Below are 20,900 nucleotides of genomic sequence, written 5' to 3'. Positions count from 1 at the left end.
ATCTCTACAGGCGAGGCATTGTTTTAAGAACTTCATAGAGATCACCTCACTTAATCCTGATTGGAAATAGATGCCGTAATGATCCCCATCATACAGATGAGAAAACAGCGACTAAGAGAATGGATGTAACTTACCAGAGGTCACAGAGCAAGCACATGGTGGAGAAGGAATTTAATTGCCTGTCTATCTGGCTTTGTTTCTGAACTCTTAACTATTAAAAGAAGCATGTTATCATACTTAGCCTAAAACTCCTACCTGAAAAAGTTCAAATAAACTATGCCAAAATGGAAAAACAAAAACAAAACAAAAAAACTGTGTTCATCTCTCACAGGATTTCAGGGGAAAAAAAATTCCTAAAAGCTCTAACAGCTTGATCTTGAGTCCAGTTTACCTACTATATAGACCCCTCAAAGTTTGAAACAAACTAAAGGCATAGCCTTACTATACAACAATGAGATTTATGTATCTAATTTCTGGTCCAGTGCTCACAAAGTTAAACTGTAATCCAAGCATAAGGTTATATAGAAACAATACCTTCTCAAATGAGGACAAAAGATTAATTGGTAAGGTTTGGAAAAAATATTTAATTTTGTTCCAAAGACCAGAATAATTATTCAGGGACCAGTGTATCTCTTTCTTTACAAGCATAAATTGCAGAGATTAGGTAATAAACCACTTAAATGTGGTGTACATAATGCAAGAAAGTTATTTAAATATTACTATCAGGATATTAGAATATGTGTGTGTATATGTAGATATGAAACTAATAAAATGTTAACCTAGCCTTTGCTGAAAGAACTTCATCTTCGGATATATTGTCTCTTCATCTGATCTATAAGAACTGTCCTTTCTTAAAAGTATCTATCACCAGGACTTCCCTGGTGGTCCAGTGGTTAAGACTCTGTGCTTCCAATGCAGGTGGCACGGGTTTGATCCCTGGTCGGGGAACTAAGATCCCATGTGCCACGAGGTGTGGCCAAAAAAAAAAAAAAAAAAAATGTATCTATCACCAGTCTGGTGTTATATAAGTATCACTGGACCCAGTCTCTGAAAACTCAGTTTGAGTCTTAGCACAGTTACTTATTAGCTATGTGTGATCTTAGGATAAACCTTTTGGCATCCCTGTTCTTTAAAGTCTTCTCATTCATAAAATGGGAATACTAATCTCCTAGCCTGCCAGGATTAAGCAAGAAAATGTATACAATGAACTTCCTAAAACTACAAAAAGGATAAACACATGCCAATAATTATATTAACATGAATTTCCCACTGATATCTTAACATTAGTCTTTGTTATTCCTCCAAGTCAAAGGTAGGTATGATCATTGGTCCAAATGCACGATAACCCAAGGTTAAAAAAAAATCTTGGTCAAGCAACTTGCTAAAGACACCTGTTGCTCTAGACTTAAACCAGGACATGGGATTTAACATCGTCCCTCCAAACCCTTAGATATGCTGTAGAAATAGTCTACACAAGTCATGCACATGATCCCGTCCCTCCAAATGGCAACGGAAAAAGCGGCAATAGGACTGGAAAAATTGAGGAAGTTCACATTAAGCTTCCTGAAATTACCTTGTGATGAAGTTTCCCTTCTCTTTTAGAGAACTAAATTTAGATGGTTTATTCTCTTATATATGGTATACTTGTTTTGGTGTTTCTGTTATTAGAAATCCTGTTTGTAACCTTCATCAGAGCTGGCTAATTAAGCTACTAAAGCTTAAGGAAATTAGTAAAATTACTTGTTTGGCATTTTCCAATTTTTTACCACAAGGAAGTATTTTCCACCTTATTTATACAATTGTGCTCCCAGTAACCTTATATGCTAAAATTAAAACTACTTTAAAATTTTAAAAAGTACACTTTTAAACAGATTTTGTCTTAAAAGAATGTGCCTGGGACTTTAAAGGCAAAATCCAAGAATGAGTTCTAGACCAACTTCGCCCAATAGTAACCATATCGAAATAAGCGTTTCCTCCCAAAATTATTTGAACTCATTTGAATGCAGGCATATTTTAAGTAAATCATGTCTTTCAATTTCTACCTTATATTGGTCATTCACAGGGCCATCACACAGACAGGCACCTTTATGTGAAAAAGAAAAAGATGGATTAAATTCCTCCTTCTAGGTAGTTGATGCCCCGTGTCAAGGGCACGGCTGGCAAGCAGAGAACAGACTGAAAATCGGTCCCCGCTTCATCCTGGGCCAGATGTCCTTATTTCAGCCACAGTCTACACACCCATACCTAGCAGCCCTGGTCACACAGTGTTTGAATGCAACCCTTTCTGGAGTTGGCCTCTGTCTCCAAAACCAAACCAAACCAAACATAACCTGCCTTCTCAGTTATTCATTCAGTTAATCAGTGAAGCGAAAGATTATTTTCTGACTTAGTAAAGGGACTAACTAACTCTTTGGAAGTTCTCCTGCAGCAATGCAGTGTTTTTATTCCAGCAATCCTCATCAACTGCTTCAGCCAGAGAAGTTGAGTATTAACATTCATTCCACGGGCATGGAATTCGCTCACCTAGCTTCAGTTCAGGGAGTCTTAATGAGGCACAGAAAGACATTTCCAAGATTTACCAACTGGTGGTTTTGTTTTCTTGACAGGAAATTGTTTGACATGATTTTTTTTGTTTTAAATAGAAAGAACCATAGGGGGTAAATGGGCAAGGGTTTCACCCTGACCTGTATAAAAAAAAATTTTTTAAGGCAAAAACAAAACATAAGGGAGATGCTCTTTCTAAATTATATTTTTAAAATTTCTCTTTTTCTTTTATAAAAGTTTATAATTAAACCTTTTCTAACTACTCTATAAATGGTTGCATTAAGGAAAATTAATCAATGTGGAACAATCCACTGATTATTATGAAAGCCTCTGACAATACATAGTAAACGGTATTTAATCATATGAATATCAGACCAAATCACTTTGAAATGATGATATAAATCAGAAACTCAGGGTAATCCATTAGAGAAATAACTAGAATTTATTTGAGTTGGTCTATCTTTTGGCTAACCAAACATTTCAAAATCATCATTATAACATTTCAAACTCTACTGCTTGGAACTACAAACAAATGTAACCTTTTTAGGCAACAGTGGGCTATATTTGATGAGCCTTAGGATTTTCTTTTTAAACATTCAATTTTCACCTGACTAGTATATGCTCACCAGATAAAATCTGGAAAATGCAGGAAAATAGAAAGAAGAAAAAACCAAAATGCACCCATGTTTTTATTAACAAATGAACCTCAATCACCTGTTTTGGTAGAAGAAATGTTATAATTGAAAAAAAATCCAAAAAAATCAAAAAAACGCCTAATGATACTATTAACATGACTAACCTGGTTAATAAATTAATAAAGAGATAAAAGACTTTCACCATCTGCCCTTAAAAATAGGTCTTTTCCTTATAGACAACTACTAACACCTCCACGATAACATCATTTTGTTTTGCCACAAACAATGAAAAATTACTCTGTTTAGTTCTGAGGGATATTTAACATAAATGAATCCAGCTGACCTTGAGTGTGTCTCTGTTTGCATCGGGCAGGAGGATGACAAGAAGGTTCAAAGCCTGTAGTTGTTGCTTCTTGGTTGGAAGATCTGCAGACAGATTAAATACATCTGAACGCCTGTCTTTACCAAACATTTCTCTTTACTTTCTTTTTCCGTTTTGTAAGAAAAAAGTTTTTTGGCATAAACATCACTGTGAGATGTGAGACACAATGCCTGAGCAGCAAGCCTTGTTGGGAGCGTGTCTGGGGGAGATCAGGAGAAGCAGCTGTTGCTATAGAGCTTTCTCTCTCTCAGAATGCTCACTTCCAACTATGAGTGTATGACGGGCAGTCTTATGTTTGCAGACACACAACAGTGCTTTGGAAATAATTTTAACTTCCGCTTGATAATTATTCCCCAGTGTAAAGACATAGGAGATCAGACCTTCTATGATATGGTGTCAGGGTGGACCCGCAACAGTGAAGTTTGTTTGGTATCATGGTGAGTGAACAAATTACGTGGTGTACATGGTAAGAGTCCATCGATTCCAGCAGGAATATGTAAAACAGAGCCTGGAACACAGTAGGTGTTCAATAACTGTTTGTGGAATGAATTAGAAGACCAACCAGCAATGAAAGAGTTGAAGAGGTACATTATTTTCATTGATACTTCTTATTTTCAGTAGCCCTTACCCCATTAGGTAATACGCATGGATATCTGCAATCATTCCGGCATTTGTTTTTCAGGTATAAATTTGGTCCTTTGATCCACATCCAAGGAATATATATGCAAAATAGCACAACTTAACCATTAAAAAAAATATTTTAAACGGATGATTTCAGTCATGTTTCCCTAAAAATTCTGAATAAATGCTATGATATGAGATAACCCATGGGAAACATCTCAATATGACATGCTTTAAGAATAGCCTGGAACATAATGGAATAACATTCAGCCATTTAAAAAAAATGAAATCTTGCCATCTGCAACAACATGGATGAAACTTGAGTGGATTATGCTAAGAGAAATAAGATGGAGAAAGACAAATACCCTATGATCTCACTTATATGTGGAATCTAAAACAAAAACGAAAACAAAGACAAAAACAAAACAGCTCCTAGATCCAGAGAATGGATTGGTGGAACAACCTGAACCACCATAGGTAGTGGGGATCGGGGGGAAATGGGTGAAGGGAGTCAAAAGGTACAAACTTCCAGTTATAAAATAAATAAGTCCTGGGGAAATAATGTACAGCATGGCAACTATAGTTAATAACACTATATTGCATATTTGAAAGTTACTAAGAGTAGATCTTAAAAGTTCTCATCACAAGCAAAAATTTTTCTGTAATTATGTATGGTGACAGATGTTAAGTAGACATATTATGATGATCATTTTGCAATATATACAAATATCGAATCATTACATTGTACGTATGAAACTAATATAATATTGTATGTCAATTATACCTCAATTAAAAATAAAAGAATAGCCTGGAACAGTTCTGGTTGACACTTTAGTTCAGCATAATCATTAATAGTGCCTCCCTTTCACTCTCAAAAGTGGTCCAATTTGGAACTTAAAGTATGGTTTGGTCACTAGAATGTGGTGACAGCATTCTTCCTTTTTTGATGGTCTCTATGACTAAAAGGTGTAATTATGCCAGTATAAGTACCTCATCAGCTCTCTCCGTTCACTGGAAAGGAATTGAGAACTACTCGAGACATTAATTTGGAGCTTGCCTAAGACCACAAAATGGAAAGTTGCCCCCTAACCAATGAGGCAGCCAAATGATTTGTTCCATGTTTCTGCATGACAATTTCAGAAGTTAATTTTTCAGGAAATAATCACAGACTCTGCCATATCTCCTTGTGCTTTTAGGATAACTGTTAATCCACAGCTTCTCCAGTAAGTGTTGCTTTTAACACTTGGAAAGAAAAATGTATCACAGAGCTTACGTGATTCATCCTATTAAAAAAGAAGTGTGAAGTTTCCAGGTTTTAACACGAAAATATGTATATTGTATTGCTTAAAGGGCATGCAATTAATCCGTACCCAAAGAGAACATTCTATTATCTATTTACTCAGAGATGTATATTTATAAAAGTAAAGGAAAACATCATGTGGCATCTGAGTACTCGCTGACATCAGTGAGTAAAGATGTCTATCCAAATACATCTTTGCGATGCAAAATATCATTACAGCAATTAATATGGATGGCACCAGCACAAGGACTGCTTCAGAGAGGGATGGCACTTACTCTGGACAGCCTGAAAGGCTTTGAGATATTCTACACTGAGCAGTGGCTGGGGCAGCTCCCGGATGAAGAGCTTCAGCAGGCTGGCGGCATCATGCTGCTTAACACTTTCCCAATTAAAAGTCCCTTCATAAAACTTTGCTTCCAGTTCTTGGCAAAGATTCTGAAAGGCAGAAGAGAGAGAGATAAAAAAACTACCAGTAAGTGCATGTTTTTTTTTCTTGCTGAGACTGATATACTTCCCACTTTATAAGAGATTCTACTCTTTTGAAAAGACATCTGAAAATACGAAAGGCCAACACTTCTCTATTACTCAGAAAAATACTACTCCTCCCACCCCAAGTGTACTTCACCAATGAAAATGATACCTAAGGCCCAAAATTCTGAAACTTTACACATTTTCCTGGACATGCAATAAACCTTAAGCAGTAAAGGCTGAATTAAAAGATTAGTTAAAATAGCCTTTACATTTGGGGGCTTTACTTAGATACTATAATTTTTCACCAACTTTTAAAAAAACATTAAGAACACAAGTCTATGTTTTAAATTATTTAGAAGTAGGTTACATAACAAAATACATAATCAATCTCTGGACCTAAAGCAGAAGGCCACCTCTGATTAGTCACCTCTGGGAAATGGAAAACCAAATTCTATAGCAAATGAGGCACGAAAATACATCAGTATACCTGTCTTAAATGCACAGGCTGTCAGTGACCCAGCCATGCTGCTGCCAGCTGCCAAAAGCAGCTGGAGTCCTTGCAGAATTAGAAATACCTAGTTCATTTACCTCAAGGACTCTACAAAATTTGCCAGACAAATTATTAATAATAAATCAATTTAGTTTCATAATTACTATCTTCTATATGCTTTTTCACTGTGGCATAACTCCTATTATGTTAGAAATCCTTCCAAGTTTCTGTCACTTCCTTCTAATATTTGAAACTGTTCTCCCAAGGAACATTCTTTGTTTTTCCTGTAAGGTAAATTTATTACGCTTTCCCTTCCCAACACAATTCCATCCCCTACCCCAATTACTTTTGTAATTGGTGAAATACAAAAGGTGAACCCAGAAATTGGGGGTAGGGGAAAGAAAGTTGGAAGGAGAGAGGGATGCGAGAAGGTGCGGGGGGAGGGAGGGAAGGAAGAAAGGAAAGGAGAGAAGGCCTGAGGAAGAGGGAGAAGGGGAAACGGGGAGAGAGAAGGAAGGAGAGGGAAAAGAGGAAAGAGAAGGGAAGGGGAAGGAGAGGAGGACAGAGGCGGAGGGGAGAGGGGGAGAGGGGGAGGGAGGGAGGAGAGTCCAAGAAATGTGGTGGGGAGGGGAGAAGAAAGACAACCTAAAATTTTGCACATTATCTTTAAATTATTTATAACAGACCAGCTGCTGCATCATTCAGTCTGTGACAAGAGGCTGTGTTGAAGAGTTGAGCCAGATGAATCCACTTAATTGACCTTCTAAGAAAGTACATATAGTTGAACTCATCCCTCTGCCAGCTATCTGGTCAAAATGTAAAATCCGCATTATATCCACTCTGGTATGGCAAAGTAAACGTGCTTATGACTCTTGTGAGTTGGCCGTCGCATTCTGCTAATGTGGGCCGTGAACAGTGACCTGAGAGGCGGTATTCTTGCTGAGATGGGTAATATGAAGTCATGTTACTGGTTTCTGAGGGACTCTTGCTCTGTAAGAGAATGCACTTCTCAAAAGAACTCATCTCCCAATCACACACAACGTCCCTGATAGACTGGTGGTGAAACTGCCGCAGGTATCAGCAAATGAAGTGAGACAGTGGCCACGTATCAAACTTACAAGAGCACCAAAACAGTTTCAGGGACCTCTGTGCCCCAGACAGCAGACCCAGGGGACACAAGCTGAATAACATTTGTGAGCAGGGTATATATCAGGTTACTCAAATCCTATTAAACTGAGATCACTATGTAGTAAGAGGCAAGTAGGCTGAAACTGTCTGCCTAAATTGAGGAAGCTTATTGAAATCAGCAGGTGATGCAAACTGTGGAACCTATGAATGGTAATCCAGTCCTGGACGCATCACAGCCACAGTCACAGGCAAGGAGAGTGTACAACCACCAAGAGTCATTTCTTCCCGATCCAGCTCTAAAGATGTCATACCCAATATATCTGAAGGAAATCAACAGAGAATATCTCTTCCCCCATCCTATTTCTTCTTGGATTTACAAATTCAGGACGACGAAATATTGGATGTGGGCAGCAATGAGTGTTATCTTTTTAGAGCTGGAGCTGAGTTTGGAGGATAAGGGTAAAGGAGGTTGTTAATGACCGCTAACCAAAAATTTTCCCTGGATAAATTTTCCAGATAGAGCTACAATTCCAAGTATGCGGCCCCTGTACAATGCAAAACCCTGTGGAGGCGTACGAAGTATGCATCATCTGTAGGGTAATTCCACTTGTACCATGCATTCATTGGATACTTTATTCCCTAGCACAGGAGCTGGGGAGCAGAGAAAGGAGGAAGGTACACAGCATCCATGGACAGTGGGAAGGAAATGTCATCTTGAGAGAAAAGAAAGCAGGGGAGGGAGATAAGGGACTCCAATTGGGAAGGCTGGGAATCCCCCTGCCTCTTTCACAAGCCGGACCCAGGCTACCCTTGGATCCAGTGAGCCAAAGAACTGTAACAGTCAGAAGAGTGGTTTAGACAGTCTCATTTTGCCAGCTCACTAAGACTGATAATGTAGGGGGACTGATGTCAAGTCTCCTACTCTGCTCACCTGGTGGAGTTTATCATCCTGCCCTTTAAAAAAAAAAAAAACAGTTCAATTGCTGTTACTCATGCTGACTAAATCTGTCACCAGCCCACTCTGAATATTTTGACTCACCATGTTCTCTTTTCATCAGAAGGACAGAACTACCCTTGTCTTTTGCTTGTTTACTTTAGTTCCTATTTTACGTCTGCACAGTAGAGAGATTAAAATCATTTGTCTCTTTATTTATCACAGTAATATTACAGGTAATAGGGTGATTTTGAAAAAAAAAAATCAAAACTTACAAAAATCAGAAGAGCCTGTAGAAAAACTAAATATAAACTGAATGCTAAGAGGGTTTTGGTCTATTTTGTCTTCTAAAATGGGAAGAAGGGGCAGGGAGGACAAGTTGGCTTTTAAAATACAAAAATATAATTAAACAAACAAGTTTTAGATGAGTAGAACCAAGAAATTACCTTGATTCGAACAGCAGCTCCAGGTATCCTTAAGAGGCCTTCGGTTTCCAAACCTCCCTCTTCAATGCGAGAAATCAGCTGTGTATAAACAGAAGAACGTTCTGAGTTTGGCATTCTTAACAGGTACAATCCCAAATTTAACATCTATTTCATATATAAATAAAGGAAAACTGATTACAGTGACATGTAAACTGGATTTCACGAAGTTTTGAATGCTATTGCACTACCACTACCCATCCTTTAAGCCAATGCATCCCAACACTTTAGTCGTAATTCAGAAAAGTTGGGTCCTTTGGAAGAAAAGTGTATAATTTCACACAACAGCTGTGCTATCCCAAACAGACACTGACCCACGTTCACTGTTTCAAAGCAACTAAGACCATGCATTTCTTCTGCTTTTTCAGAAACACACGTTCTGCAATCAAATAAATCTTATGAAATTCTAGTATTTGCCTATTTACATCCCTTTTTTAGTTTGTTCAAAGAAAGAATTATTTATGACATGAAGGAAAAAACTGCTTGCAAATATTCCTTTTTAGGCTTTAAGCTTTTGGTGGTACACTTAAATTAAAAAGACAGTTCTTGTATAGGGCTTCTAAATCATAGCCGATGCCTGATGAATACATACAGATCTCTCTATCTCCAGAACCCCATTAAAATAACAAAGGTTGTTTGTTTGTTTGTTTTAAAATAAAGCAGAAACACACAAGAAGAGGCAAATGGAGAAACTACAATGACATAACACTGGACGCCAGGAAGATAATAAAAGAAGTGGTCAGTTTCTTGGCAGACTTCCAACTGGAACGTGCATTCCCTGGGCAGTACACAAAGGCTTTTTAGGGGGCACTCTGCTATTTTAAAGAAATCAATTTCTTTGTCCTCAGTTTAAATATAGCATTTCCTAGCATCATATAGGTTTTCCTTCCTATCACCCATTCCCCTCCTTTCACAATTGCCTTCTTCAGAAAGACAAACCTACTCTTCACTCAGCCCCAAACTTACTATGATACTCTCTGCATATTCTAAGCCATAAAATCTTCCAGAGTGCCAAAATAATGTAAAATTTTAATTTTTTTTTTTTTTCAGGAAAATCTCCTTTAATGATTTACCAAGGCTCTTCCAGCACGTAGGCACTGGAAGACAGGGCAATTTTTCTTTAATGACCCCACCTCTTCTATCCCTGGATTATGGCCAAAGAATGCACTGATCTTGAGGGAGTCAGGTAAGAATAAAGCAAAGGGTAGTCTCAAAATTCTCCCAAAGATTTATTATTAACTGAAAAAAGAAGCATCTTTGACCAAAGCAGTACATGATTTTAAAATATTCAATTGGAATGATTTCTAAGACATTTTTCAAGTTACACTGGATAAAAACCCACAGCAAAAATCTTTACATAAATTATTTTAGATTAGGTGAGCATTATTTAATAAAGTATTTAAAACCAAATTTATCAAAAAATACAAATCAACATTTATTCAGTGTACATGCAATTTTTGTTTTATTTCATCTTATAAAATGTTCTATTAACAAAAAATAAAATTGTATGCTAGCTAGTAGCTGGACCAAATTAGTTTTTAGCAGTATATGAATTTTGCTTTTATTAAATACACAGGAAAATTTGGTGATTTCTAAATAACTGAATGAGAGTAATTTCTGCATTCTTATATTTGAATTCTTTTTATTAGTCTCTAATGCTGAATACCAGCATTCAATAGATATATATATATACATTGTCTGAAGGAATGCCAGGTGTTTTCTCATATTTCTCACTTTGAAAATAACATATTTTTTGCTACCACATTATATTGCCATTGTTAAAATATAAATAATGCTTTACAGCTTTCCTTTTATTTTCAGGACTTAAAAATGGAGAATAATGATCTATATATTTTAATATAATGATCTATATATTTTAATCATGCTGCTTTTAGTAATTTATCTTATAAGATACACTGTAAAATTTATCAGTAATGTTCATAGGTTTTCCCCAAATAGATAATACATACTTATATGAATTTATGAACTAATGAATTGAATATGAAGTCAGACATTTTTGATACAAAGTATCTTTGATTTGGCTGATTAGTTTGATGGTGAAAATAGGATTCGCTAATTTGGCAGAATTTTGCCATAGATAAAAATTAAGAATATTTCTATTTCCCCAACCCTTTCTGAGAATATGGTTTAAACAATGTGCCTCTAAGTAGGGAAAAAAAGAAACAGATACAATTTACAGATATTAGATAAGCTTTGTTAAAGCCCTTTTGAGGTATATTTCTCAATAACTGAGAAAATGTAATCCTCTAAAGAATGGTAGTAAGAATTTTTGCAAATCAGTGGTTTCCAATTCTTTCCTTTCTACAAAATTAACAGAATACCTAATTGAGTTGTCAGCTGATAAATCAAAAAATATTTTTCATGATAGATCACTGATTATTTTGCTTATAATTCAGAGGGAATGCCAACAGATAAGTGTTATCTAATAGAAAACTCTGTATGTTCCCTTTTATTTTTTATATGAACCAAAAACCTTTAAGGCTCTTATCCAATGACTTCGAACTGGTGGGCAGTCTGAGTCTCCCGAATGTTGAAGCGACCAAAAATGTAAAATAACTAAAATAAATTAATAAATACAAAAACAATTTCAAGAGAAAATGATAAGGGGCTGGATGCAATCCTGGGCCTGATCAGGAGGCAACATTGACTTCTGTTAAGACCAAAGCTTACTCTTCGCTGATGTGATAGTGAATCTGATGTGTCAACTTGGCTGGGCTACAGTGCCCGGTTGTCAAATACCAGTCAAACACCAGTCCAGATGTTGCTGTGAAGGTATTTTTAGATGTGATTAACATTTAATCAGTAGAGTTTGAGTAAAGCAAACTACTTTCCATAACGTGGGTGGGCCTCACCCAGTCAGCTGAAGGCTGTAAGAACACAGACTGAGGTTCCCCAAAGAAGAAGCAATTCTGCCTCAAGACTGTAACACAGAAACTCTGCAGGAGTCTCCAGCCTGCAGGTTCTGGACTCAACACTGAAACATTAACCCTTGCCCGTGTTTCCAGCCTGCTGGCCTGCTCTACATAATTCAGACTTGCCAGGTCCCACAACTACAGAACGCAATTCTTTAAGATAAATCTCTCTAGACAGATAGATAGATGATAGATAGATAGATAGATAGATAGATAGATAGATAGAGATAAAATCTCCTATTGGTTCTGTTTCTCTGGAGAACCCAAATACACTTGGAAAGGATCCCGCTGAGATCCCTGCTTTGTCCATGTGTATAAGTAACTCGCACCTTTTACTGCCATTAAAAGAATTTGAATATATGGCCTACGTTTGTTACCATCTGTTTTCATAGACACCGCTGACAACTATCCACACAGACACAGGTTCTGCAGGCAATGACTGGCAGAAGCCAGTGAGTAGAACAAGCTATGTAGAACAAAGTCCATCAGGAGAAACACTGAGACACAGGTTTGGATGTAATGGTGAATATGAGGAATGAAGAAGTCAGAGCTTAGTAGGTAAGACAGTAAATGACTGGCTTGGAATAATGGAAGAATTAGTGCCAGGTAGATTGAGCTTGCATATTGAATGAGTTTGTTGAGCCAAACAACTGTGAAAGTTCCCAATGCCATTCTTGCTACCCCAGAACTTTCAGGAACTGTGAGATGTCTGGGCTGTTGCAAAAATCCGCATCTTGGGTAGCCCATAACTGATTTGACCTACCTTCCTCATGGGCATTCTCTGTCTTTTATCAAATGTAATCTGTGTTTCTAAACAGTGATGGCTCAGAGGTTAGACTGAAGTTTCTATATTGTCATAGATAACTGTCTTATGAATAACTGAGTGTTGACTACACAAGTGAATTCATAGTTTAGCAATCATTTTCTAATTCTACTTTATGGTTTCTTTGCCTACTTTTGAAGTAGGCACTAGTAAATTAAATTGGACATCCTCATTGTAAATAGGAAAGCTTAGAAAATACATACAGGCGTGAAATATTCATGAGGATTCAATTCCCTAGAAATTTACCAGCAGTTCCCACTCCTATGTATTATAGAACTGAAATCTCAATTATACAAAGCCAGCTAATATAAAACAGAAAAATGATGCCAGGTAATCACAGTTACAAGTAATAACACTGAAACCATCACCATGAAATAAAAATTACAAACCCTTGAAACAAATTTGTTTCCTGAATAGAAAAATCAAAGTATAAAAGAAAAGAGCATATCAACTGGAAAACTATATTATAATAGTATGAATGCAAAAAGAAAAAAAACAAAAAACACTATTAGCTCAAGTATGTTCTCTCTATGCTGACCCATTCAGGCCTACTTACTTTTTGAAATATCAAGGGTATTCGAGTTCCTGGTATTTTCTTCTGATCTTGTTCTAACAGTACTGTCAATGGAACACAAAAAAGGCCAGAATCTGCAATAGAAAAATAAAATTTCTTCATTTTCATCAACCTATAAAATATTAATGCAAAAATGTTAAGGTTTCAGATTCCTGATATTGTCACTCGATCCAACAACTATTTATTAAGCACCTAAGTGAATGACTGAGTGACACTGTCTACCAATTAGGTGAACACAACCTAATTGGACAATTCTGGCCCTGCCTTATAAAGCAATCTAGCAAGTAAAGACAACTAAACAAATGATTACAAATCATCACCAAAATAATTAGAAAAGTAAAAACTGTTACATATGAGAAATAGAGTGCTGTGGGAGTATGCAAAATATGCAAATAATTTACTAATTGTAATCAAATTAAAAGTTCTGGCTTAAAACAAATATCACTCATCTCTTCCATACTTAACTGACATTCAACGTTCTATTGAATACTATACAGCAAAATATAAATATTTGCTTTTTGAGAAATCAGCCGACATTATGAGCTTGTTCTACAAACGTTTTCCTTTAGAAAATATAGTAGATACTTGGTCTTTGTGAATTTAAATTAGTAGTTTTATATATTTGGGAATAACTCCAGAAGAAATGACAGGTAATAAGTTATAATTTTTCTAAATTAAAATCATATGCCTTCAGTCTGATATGAGCATAGCTTCTCCCCAGAACCTCCTACCCCACGCCCATCACTGAGTGAATAGTTAGCTCAGAAGTGTAACACACATTATCAGGGGAGATATAAATCATTTGTGAACATGGAACGGGGGATTATCCTGTGATGTGAAAACAGACATTGGAAACTGTGACACTCAATAGAGATGACATTCAGCAGAATGCTAGTAACCCAGTAAGTAACTTTTAGTTTAGGAACTAAGAAAAATGTGATCTAAAAGAATGTCAAAAGTCTAGTTTATAATATAAGACAAATATCTTAGATAAAATACAAAAATATAAAAAAGATGGAAAGAAAATCTATTATATTAATAGTGATACTTTTAATGAGAATGGCTTAATATTTCTCTCTCTGCTAGGAGGCAATTCTAAAACATAAAATTAAAAGACCTCTTTAAGCCAGTTTTAAAGTCCTGAACACTGAGTCACAACTATTTAAATTATATTTCTATTTTGTATCTGGAGAAGACTTTGTGATGAGCTTCTGAAAAAGCATCTGAAGTCTTCATTATCTATAATGGACTTGTGGAAAACCAGAAGAACTGTTTGACTCAGAAATTCACCGTCCCAAGCCTTAAGCTAAAATACTCACTCAAAGGAACAGAACACAGAATGAGGTCTTCTGGGGCCCAGTATGGGAGAGAGGACCTGAAGGGAAGGTGCACTTCAATCCTACAGAGAAATTGCCTCTAAAACTTAAATCAGGTGAATACTTGTCTTTGCTATCGTTACCATAGCAACTCAATAATCTCCATTCTTGGTTTCTCTGTAAGAGATACCTTTAAAGTTAAATGAGATGTCAGAGATTCCTAAACAGAAAAGCTTTGTCAATAGAAAATTATCTGGATTTCCAGACAAATAAAATCTTGGAAAAAACAGAAACTGAGGAGGTGTCTGTTCTCTATCATATTATAAAAAATAAAGTCTATTTACATAATGGGTAAAGCAAGCTGCTTACAAAGGAAAAAAGAACTACACATACCTGTGAGAAGCACAATTTAGCGATATTGTGTGCCACAGTCGCATTATTTTCTTAATAGAGGGAAGAATATTTTTTGCAGAATAGTTAAAAGTAGAATGCAAATGAACAAAGGGACAGACTACTAACTGCCTATGTATTTGCCATCAAATAAGTAAGCAAAAGTAATTGATCAGGATTAACCATCTTAAAGTCATTTTTCAAGATCCAGTTTTAGAAATAAGTAAGTATATGTACCAGATGTTTTTAAATACAGTTTTCAAAGGAGAGAGCATTTGAGTTAAGAATCCTTGATTCAGAATTTCCTTCTATGATAATTAAATATTTGATTATGTCTTTATTTTCTATAATCAAGGAGACAGTGCATTTTTATCAAGTTACAAAAATTTTGAAGGGAATGTTTTAGAATCTGAACTTTAGATGTATTCATGTGTTGGTTTATTTTGTAGGCGTTTCCCACTCCCCAGAAGAATACTTCTAAAAAGCCAAGCTCATTCTTACTACTTTAGGAGTAAATCCAACTGTTTTTCATTTCAAAATTACCTTTTGTTTTGATTTTCACAGCTTTTAGTTGTTTCAGTTCAACACCCAATACGTCATAGAGGGCGGTCAGCTCAATTAAGGCTAAATGGCAAACTTTCTTCATGTCCTGGGGCGCCAGGTCGCCAATCTTGGTGGTGCCTGTTTTGTCTTTTGGCAATCTGAAACTCTAATAAAATAAATACCATTAATATAGGAAGGATTTACAGTATCTAACCCCTTTTTTAATGAAACACAACAAAATTGTAACTATAGAAAGAAGTTATTCTCAGAGTGGTGACAATGAAATTGGCAGAATTTCTCCAGTCAGAATGAAGAACAATCCTGTTGTAATGATGATCCCAAACCTGCAGGGAGTCCATATGTGAAGTCTGACAGACAAGGAACCAGATCATGTACTAGGAGTGTGAATACCAGTGGCCAAGAGAACAAGAGACAATAAAAACCAAAGGAGAAAAAAAAAAACTCGAGTTAACTGACCTTCAAGAGCCAAGAAAGGTTAGAAGTCAAGACAAACCACGAGGAGGAAGAGGGAGAGGAGGTGGGAGATGAGAAAGAGTAGGAGCAACCACTAGTGTGTGCCAGGTACCCATTATACACATCACTATTCATTGTTATATACGTAATATATGGCATTATATATACAATATTATATATGCAGATATATGATATATATAGTAATATTGTCATAAAAATCCAAATAAGGCAGGTACCGAAGAACGGCTGTACAGCACTGGGGAGAGGGGGAGAGCAGAGGGGAAACTAAAAGCAGGACTTTAGAGCCAGGATGCCCACCGGTCATCTAGCTACTGCCTAGCTGTGTGTGACTTCTGGCAATTCTTTAACCATCCTTTCTGTAAAATGGGAGGAAGAAATGGGTAGGGGGCTGGGGGAGGGGGAGGAGAAAGGGAGAAGGGAAGGGGGAAATGGAAGGAGAAGGGGAGGGGGAAAGAGGAAGGGGAGGGAAAGGCGAGAGGGTAAGAGGGGAAGGAAGGGGGGAGGGGGAGGGGGAGAGGGAGGGCCACCTAATTCAGAGGGCTGTTGTGAGGTTTAAATGCCTGGCACTTCCCAAACACTTTTATGTGGTTGCTGCTACTATTACTTTCACCACTGAATAAATAAACTGAGACTTAGATATACCACTATCACAGGCAAATAAGTGGTGTTTTTGTTGTTTTGTGCCTTTCTCAAATATTATCTACTACCTATTCAGCCTCTTTTAATTTTAAATATATTAAAATAAGAAAAAAAACAAAATAAGAACATGAATTTCTCTAACGTATTTACTACAAATGACAGCCCCATTGTATTTACCAATTACTAAAACAATGATCATTCTCTAATAGTTTGATAAAAATCTTATTATGAAGGTTATATCTCTTGGGTTTGCCCTTGATTTCCTAATTTAATGGCCAAGGATATTCAACTGATTCCCTTTTATTCCCTTTACTTTGCTCATTTTTGCGCCATATCATTAACACTTCATAGTCTAAAAACTATTGCAAAAGATGTGTCCTAAAGTAGCAGTTCTCAAGGTGTGCTCCAGGGAGCCAGAGAGGTGCCCAACACTTTTTCCAAGGAGTCTAAGAGGTCAACACTATTTTAATAATTAATACTAAGACATTATTTGCCTTTTTCACTCTCATTCTCTTATGATGTACAGTGGAGTTTTCCAGAGTTTTTACAAGACATGTTATTGCCAACAGACTGAACGCAGAAATAGATATGAGGGGCTTCCCTGGTGGCGCAGTGGTTGAGAATCTGCCTGCCAATGCAGGCGACACGGGTTCGAGCCCTGGTCTGGGAAGATCCCACATGCCGCGGAGCAACTAGGCCCGTGAGCCACAACTACTGAGCCTGCGCGTCTGGAGCTTGTGCTCCGCAACAAGAGAGGCCGCGACAGTGAGAGGCCCGCGCACCGCGATGAAGAGTGGCCCCCGCTCGCCGCAACTAGAGAAAGCCCTCGCACAGAAACGAAGACCCAACACAGCCAAAAATAAAGAAAGAAAGAAAGAAAAAAGCTTTCATTTAAAAAAAAAAAAGTAGATATGAGAATCCAACTAACGTCAACTCAAGCCAGACATTAGACAGTTGCTAAAATGAAAAACCATGGCACACTTCTTAATAATTTGTTTTAGAAAATATGCCTATTTTGCATTAAAATGTTATTTATGTTCACCATAATACTAATATATTTTAAATGGGTTAATAGTTTAAAATTTTTTCAATTTTAATTTCTAATATGGTAAATATCCATAGGTATAACTGACATAAAGAAAAGCTCTCCCCCCTCACATACCCAGTATTTTAAATTATTTATCAAGAGAAACTTTTCCTTAGCCTACTTATTCATGTTTCATAGCTCAGGAACACAGGTCAGTGACCAACTTCCATGGAACTCAATCCAAAGAAATTCTTTACATTCCAAAATCACTTTGTACCAGACTTCTTTGTCTCCTCAAAATCTTCCATGGGATCATAGCTTCCGTAGAAATCTGTGTATGCCTTCTTTCTTGGGTCAGCCAGAGCAAACACAGACAGCTGCAGTCCCCAGGGAGACAGCGAATGCTCCAACAGTATGAAATCACAGATTCTTGGCCAGAAGGCCATGCGTCTGAGGTTTCATCAGAGCACTGGAAGCTGTGGTAGTTATTCTCCTCAACACCAACATCCTTCCTGACTGATAAGACAAAAGCTTCTTGAGGTCCTCAATAATTTTTAAGAGCCTAAAGGGGTTATAGGACCAAAATGTTTGAGTGTCACTGTCCTACAGCATTTCCTAAAACCTACAACTTTTGGCAGTTGAACAGCTAATTCCTTTCAAGCAAACTCAGCTCCAAGAGAGAATCTTCTATAGTTCTCCACAGAACCTCCTACAGAACCTTCTTTGGAATCTGCTATAGTCTCAAGAGAGTCCACTATAGGAGAAAAGAAATCTTTCTTAACGTTTTGTAATACATTTTTCCCTGCGAGAATATTAAACGAACAGCAGTAGCTATCATTAATATGCAGCCAAAGTGAATTTCCAGCAAAATTTCCAGCATTAATGGTACAGTGCATAGGGGTTGAGAACGAGAACGTGCAGCCAGATATCACAGTTTTGACTTTTAACTATTACTGCAAGGTAAGACAAAAATCATACTCATCTTTGATAAATGGTTTGTCATTCTATTCTGCAAAAGTTCCAACAGGATAAAAATTATTACAGCATATTCTAGGTTGGGAAACTGAGGTTCCTTAAGAGACTAAAAATGCCCACATAGCCAGTGATAGAAGAAGGCAAATTCAGACCTTCTAAATCCTAAATTCAGGGGCCATTCTGCTCTGCTCCATTTTCCCTGCCCCCCACAGCAGGCAGGGAGGAATCTAGGTTGATCAGTGTCGATGTAGGACTGTGAACCCCGCAAGGACAGGAACCATGTCTTAATCACCTCTGTATCCCTGCTATACCACAGCCCCGACACAATGCGGGTGTTCTGTCCCAGTGTATTCAATGAATGAAGACACACACCAGACCGGGAGAAAAGCACAGAATCAAGCTCAGTGAGGTACAGGGTTACTGGCTTGATGCTCCCCCAATTTTTTGTGATTTGTACTGAGCTTCACTTTTAAAATCACACAAAGCTCTTCCCAATTTTTTCTCGCCTGGCCCCAGAGTTCTGCTAATTGCTTTGTTTTCTGAAGGGCTGAACCAATCCCATCTACCAACCATTTATTAATTTTAAAAAAGCCCTAAATGTTTCATTAAAATCAGTTGCTTTTGTTGTAATAAACCAAATACACCTAATATAATTATTTAAAGCATTACCCAAAGTAAATGTGTAAAGAAACCTGAAATATTATTAGTTCAAACATTGGATTTACCTAGCAATATGTCATGAGCTTTATTTATTTATTTATTTAACATTGTGCTTAATGAAAGGAGTTAGTTCTTTATCCCAATGTTTAATTCATAGCAGCAGCTTTAAATATTTATGAAGTTTCACGTCGTTTTTGTTGAGTTAATAGACTGGATGGTTCAGTTCGTTGGCTAAGAGAAGGCAATGCGACTTCAGCAAAAGAAAAGCTCTTCACCTATTGAAAAATGTGCTTTAAAAAAGGAATGAAATAAAAGTTTTCAAAAAATATAAGGTCCTTGGCTCCCATGCATTACCATAAATTAATCAGGCAGCTCACCCAGGCTGCACCCCTCTTCTGTAGGCCTTGAGGTATGAGAGGCCCGTTAGACACTTGATCAGTTATGACGGACTTGACTTCTTTCATTCATCAAGTCACTCTAGCTTCAATTCAGAAAGCAAGAGAATCTCCTCTTACTTGGTCAATTTCCACAGATGACTTCTTATCATCTGCTAGGAAATTCATTTCTTATCTAAGATTCTTCCATGTGTAAAAATGTGATTTTATTACACTGTTTCAGTCATTGTCATCCTAGGGAATGAATATTTTTCTAGATAAATGAAGTTTTAGAAAACTTCAAATTTACAGTTTTTAAAATTTCTTTATTTTTTTAAATGGAGAGCAATAATCATAATTTAAACTTTTCATGACAATTTGGGACCATGATCCTACACACCTATTTTTGCGTTGTGTACAAATGTGTGTCTGCCTTCGGTTTTCAGTCTCCTCACCCTATCCCGAACTAACATTTCTTTTACTGTCCTTCTGCGTCCTCCAGAGATGTTCCATTTTCTAACAAACTCCCAACTTGAGCCTCCATGCAAGTTTTTAGCCTTCAGTATGCACTGAGCTTTGTTACCAGACAACCAAAGTTGCCATAAAACATGAATTTACTTGAATTAAACATAATTCAGTAAGAATCCAAAAGACACTAAATAAAGACTTAAGAAAATATAGGCATGCATCTAGAATACAGGCTTCACCATAGTTATCATTTCAAAGCTATGATCTTAAAAATTGCTAAATAAAGCCTTACTGTTTTTAGTCTCCCAAGATAGGATAAAGGAGTGCTATTAAATTTCTATTGTATATGAAGGACTCAACAAACCAGAATCTTATTTGTATAACATCCCAAGCTATCCTGAAGAAGTTGTCAGTAGCACCAATACAAGAACACTTAAACTCACACCTAAATTAAATGCACATATTCCTTGCGGGCACATGTCATCATGACCTTCCAGAAAAAACTCCAGCTTCAAAAGCTTAGTCACTGAAGCCAAGCCTTAGCATGCCATGTAATCTCTCTAACCTGTTTTTTTGTATGAAAAAGAATCATAATATCTACCTCATAGAGATCATTTGATAAATGAATGAAATAATTACAGAGCATACTTTCTAAGATATCATGGGTACACAAAACACAGTAAGTAACAGCTAAAT

The 20,900-nt window shown here is 36.8% G+C and overlaps 1 protein-coding gene across 4 annotated transcripts in view; it reads right to left on the bottom strand.

The window, feature by feature from the left end:
* The window catches only part of ARHGAP18 (Rho GTPase activating protein 18), a 134,113-nt gene that overhangs the window by 29,512 nt on the left and 83,701 nt on the right, over positions 1–20,900 (bottom strand). For all 4 annotated transcript variants that reach the window (XM_061207741.1, XM_061207739.1, XM_061207740.1 and 1 more), the window contains 5 exons: positions 15,567–15,732; positions 13,300–13,391; positions 8,952–9,029; positions 5,758–5,917; positions 3,523–3,605 (listed from right to left, as the gene is read on the bottom strand). In XM_061207741.1, coding sequence (XP_061063724.1) covers positions 3,523–3,605; positions 5,758–5,917; positions 8,952–9,029; positions 13,300–13,391; positions 15,567–15,732 — 579 coding nt within the window. The remainder of the gene's footprint in view (positions 1–3,522; positions 3,606–5,757; positions 5,918–8,951; positions 9,030–13,299; positions 13,392–15,566; positions 15,733–20,900) is intronic.

Source organism: Eubalaena glacialis, chromosome 12 (assembly GCF_028564815.1).
Source record: "Eubalaena glacialis isolate mEubGla1 chromosome 12, mEubGla1.1.hap2.+ XY, whole genome shotgun sequence".
NCBI classification, from domain to species: Eukaryota; Metazoa; Chordata; class Mammalia; order Artiodactyla; family Balaenidae; genus Eubalaena; species Eubalaena glacialis.
The sequence above is the reverse complement of the archived record's forward strand: the minus strand, read 5'-3'. Positions and strand labels throughout refer to the sequence as shown.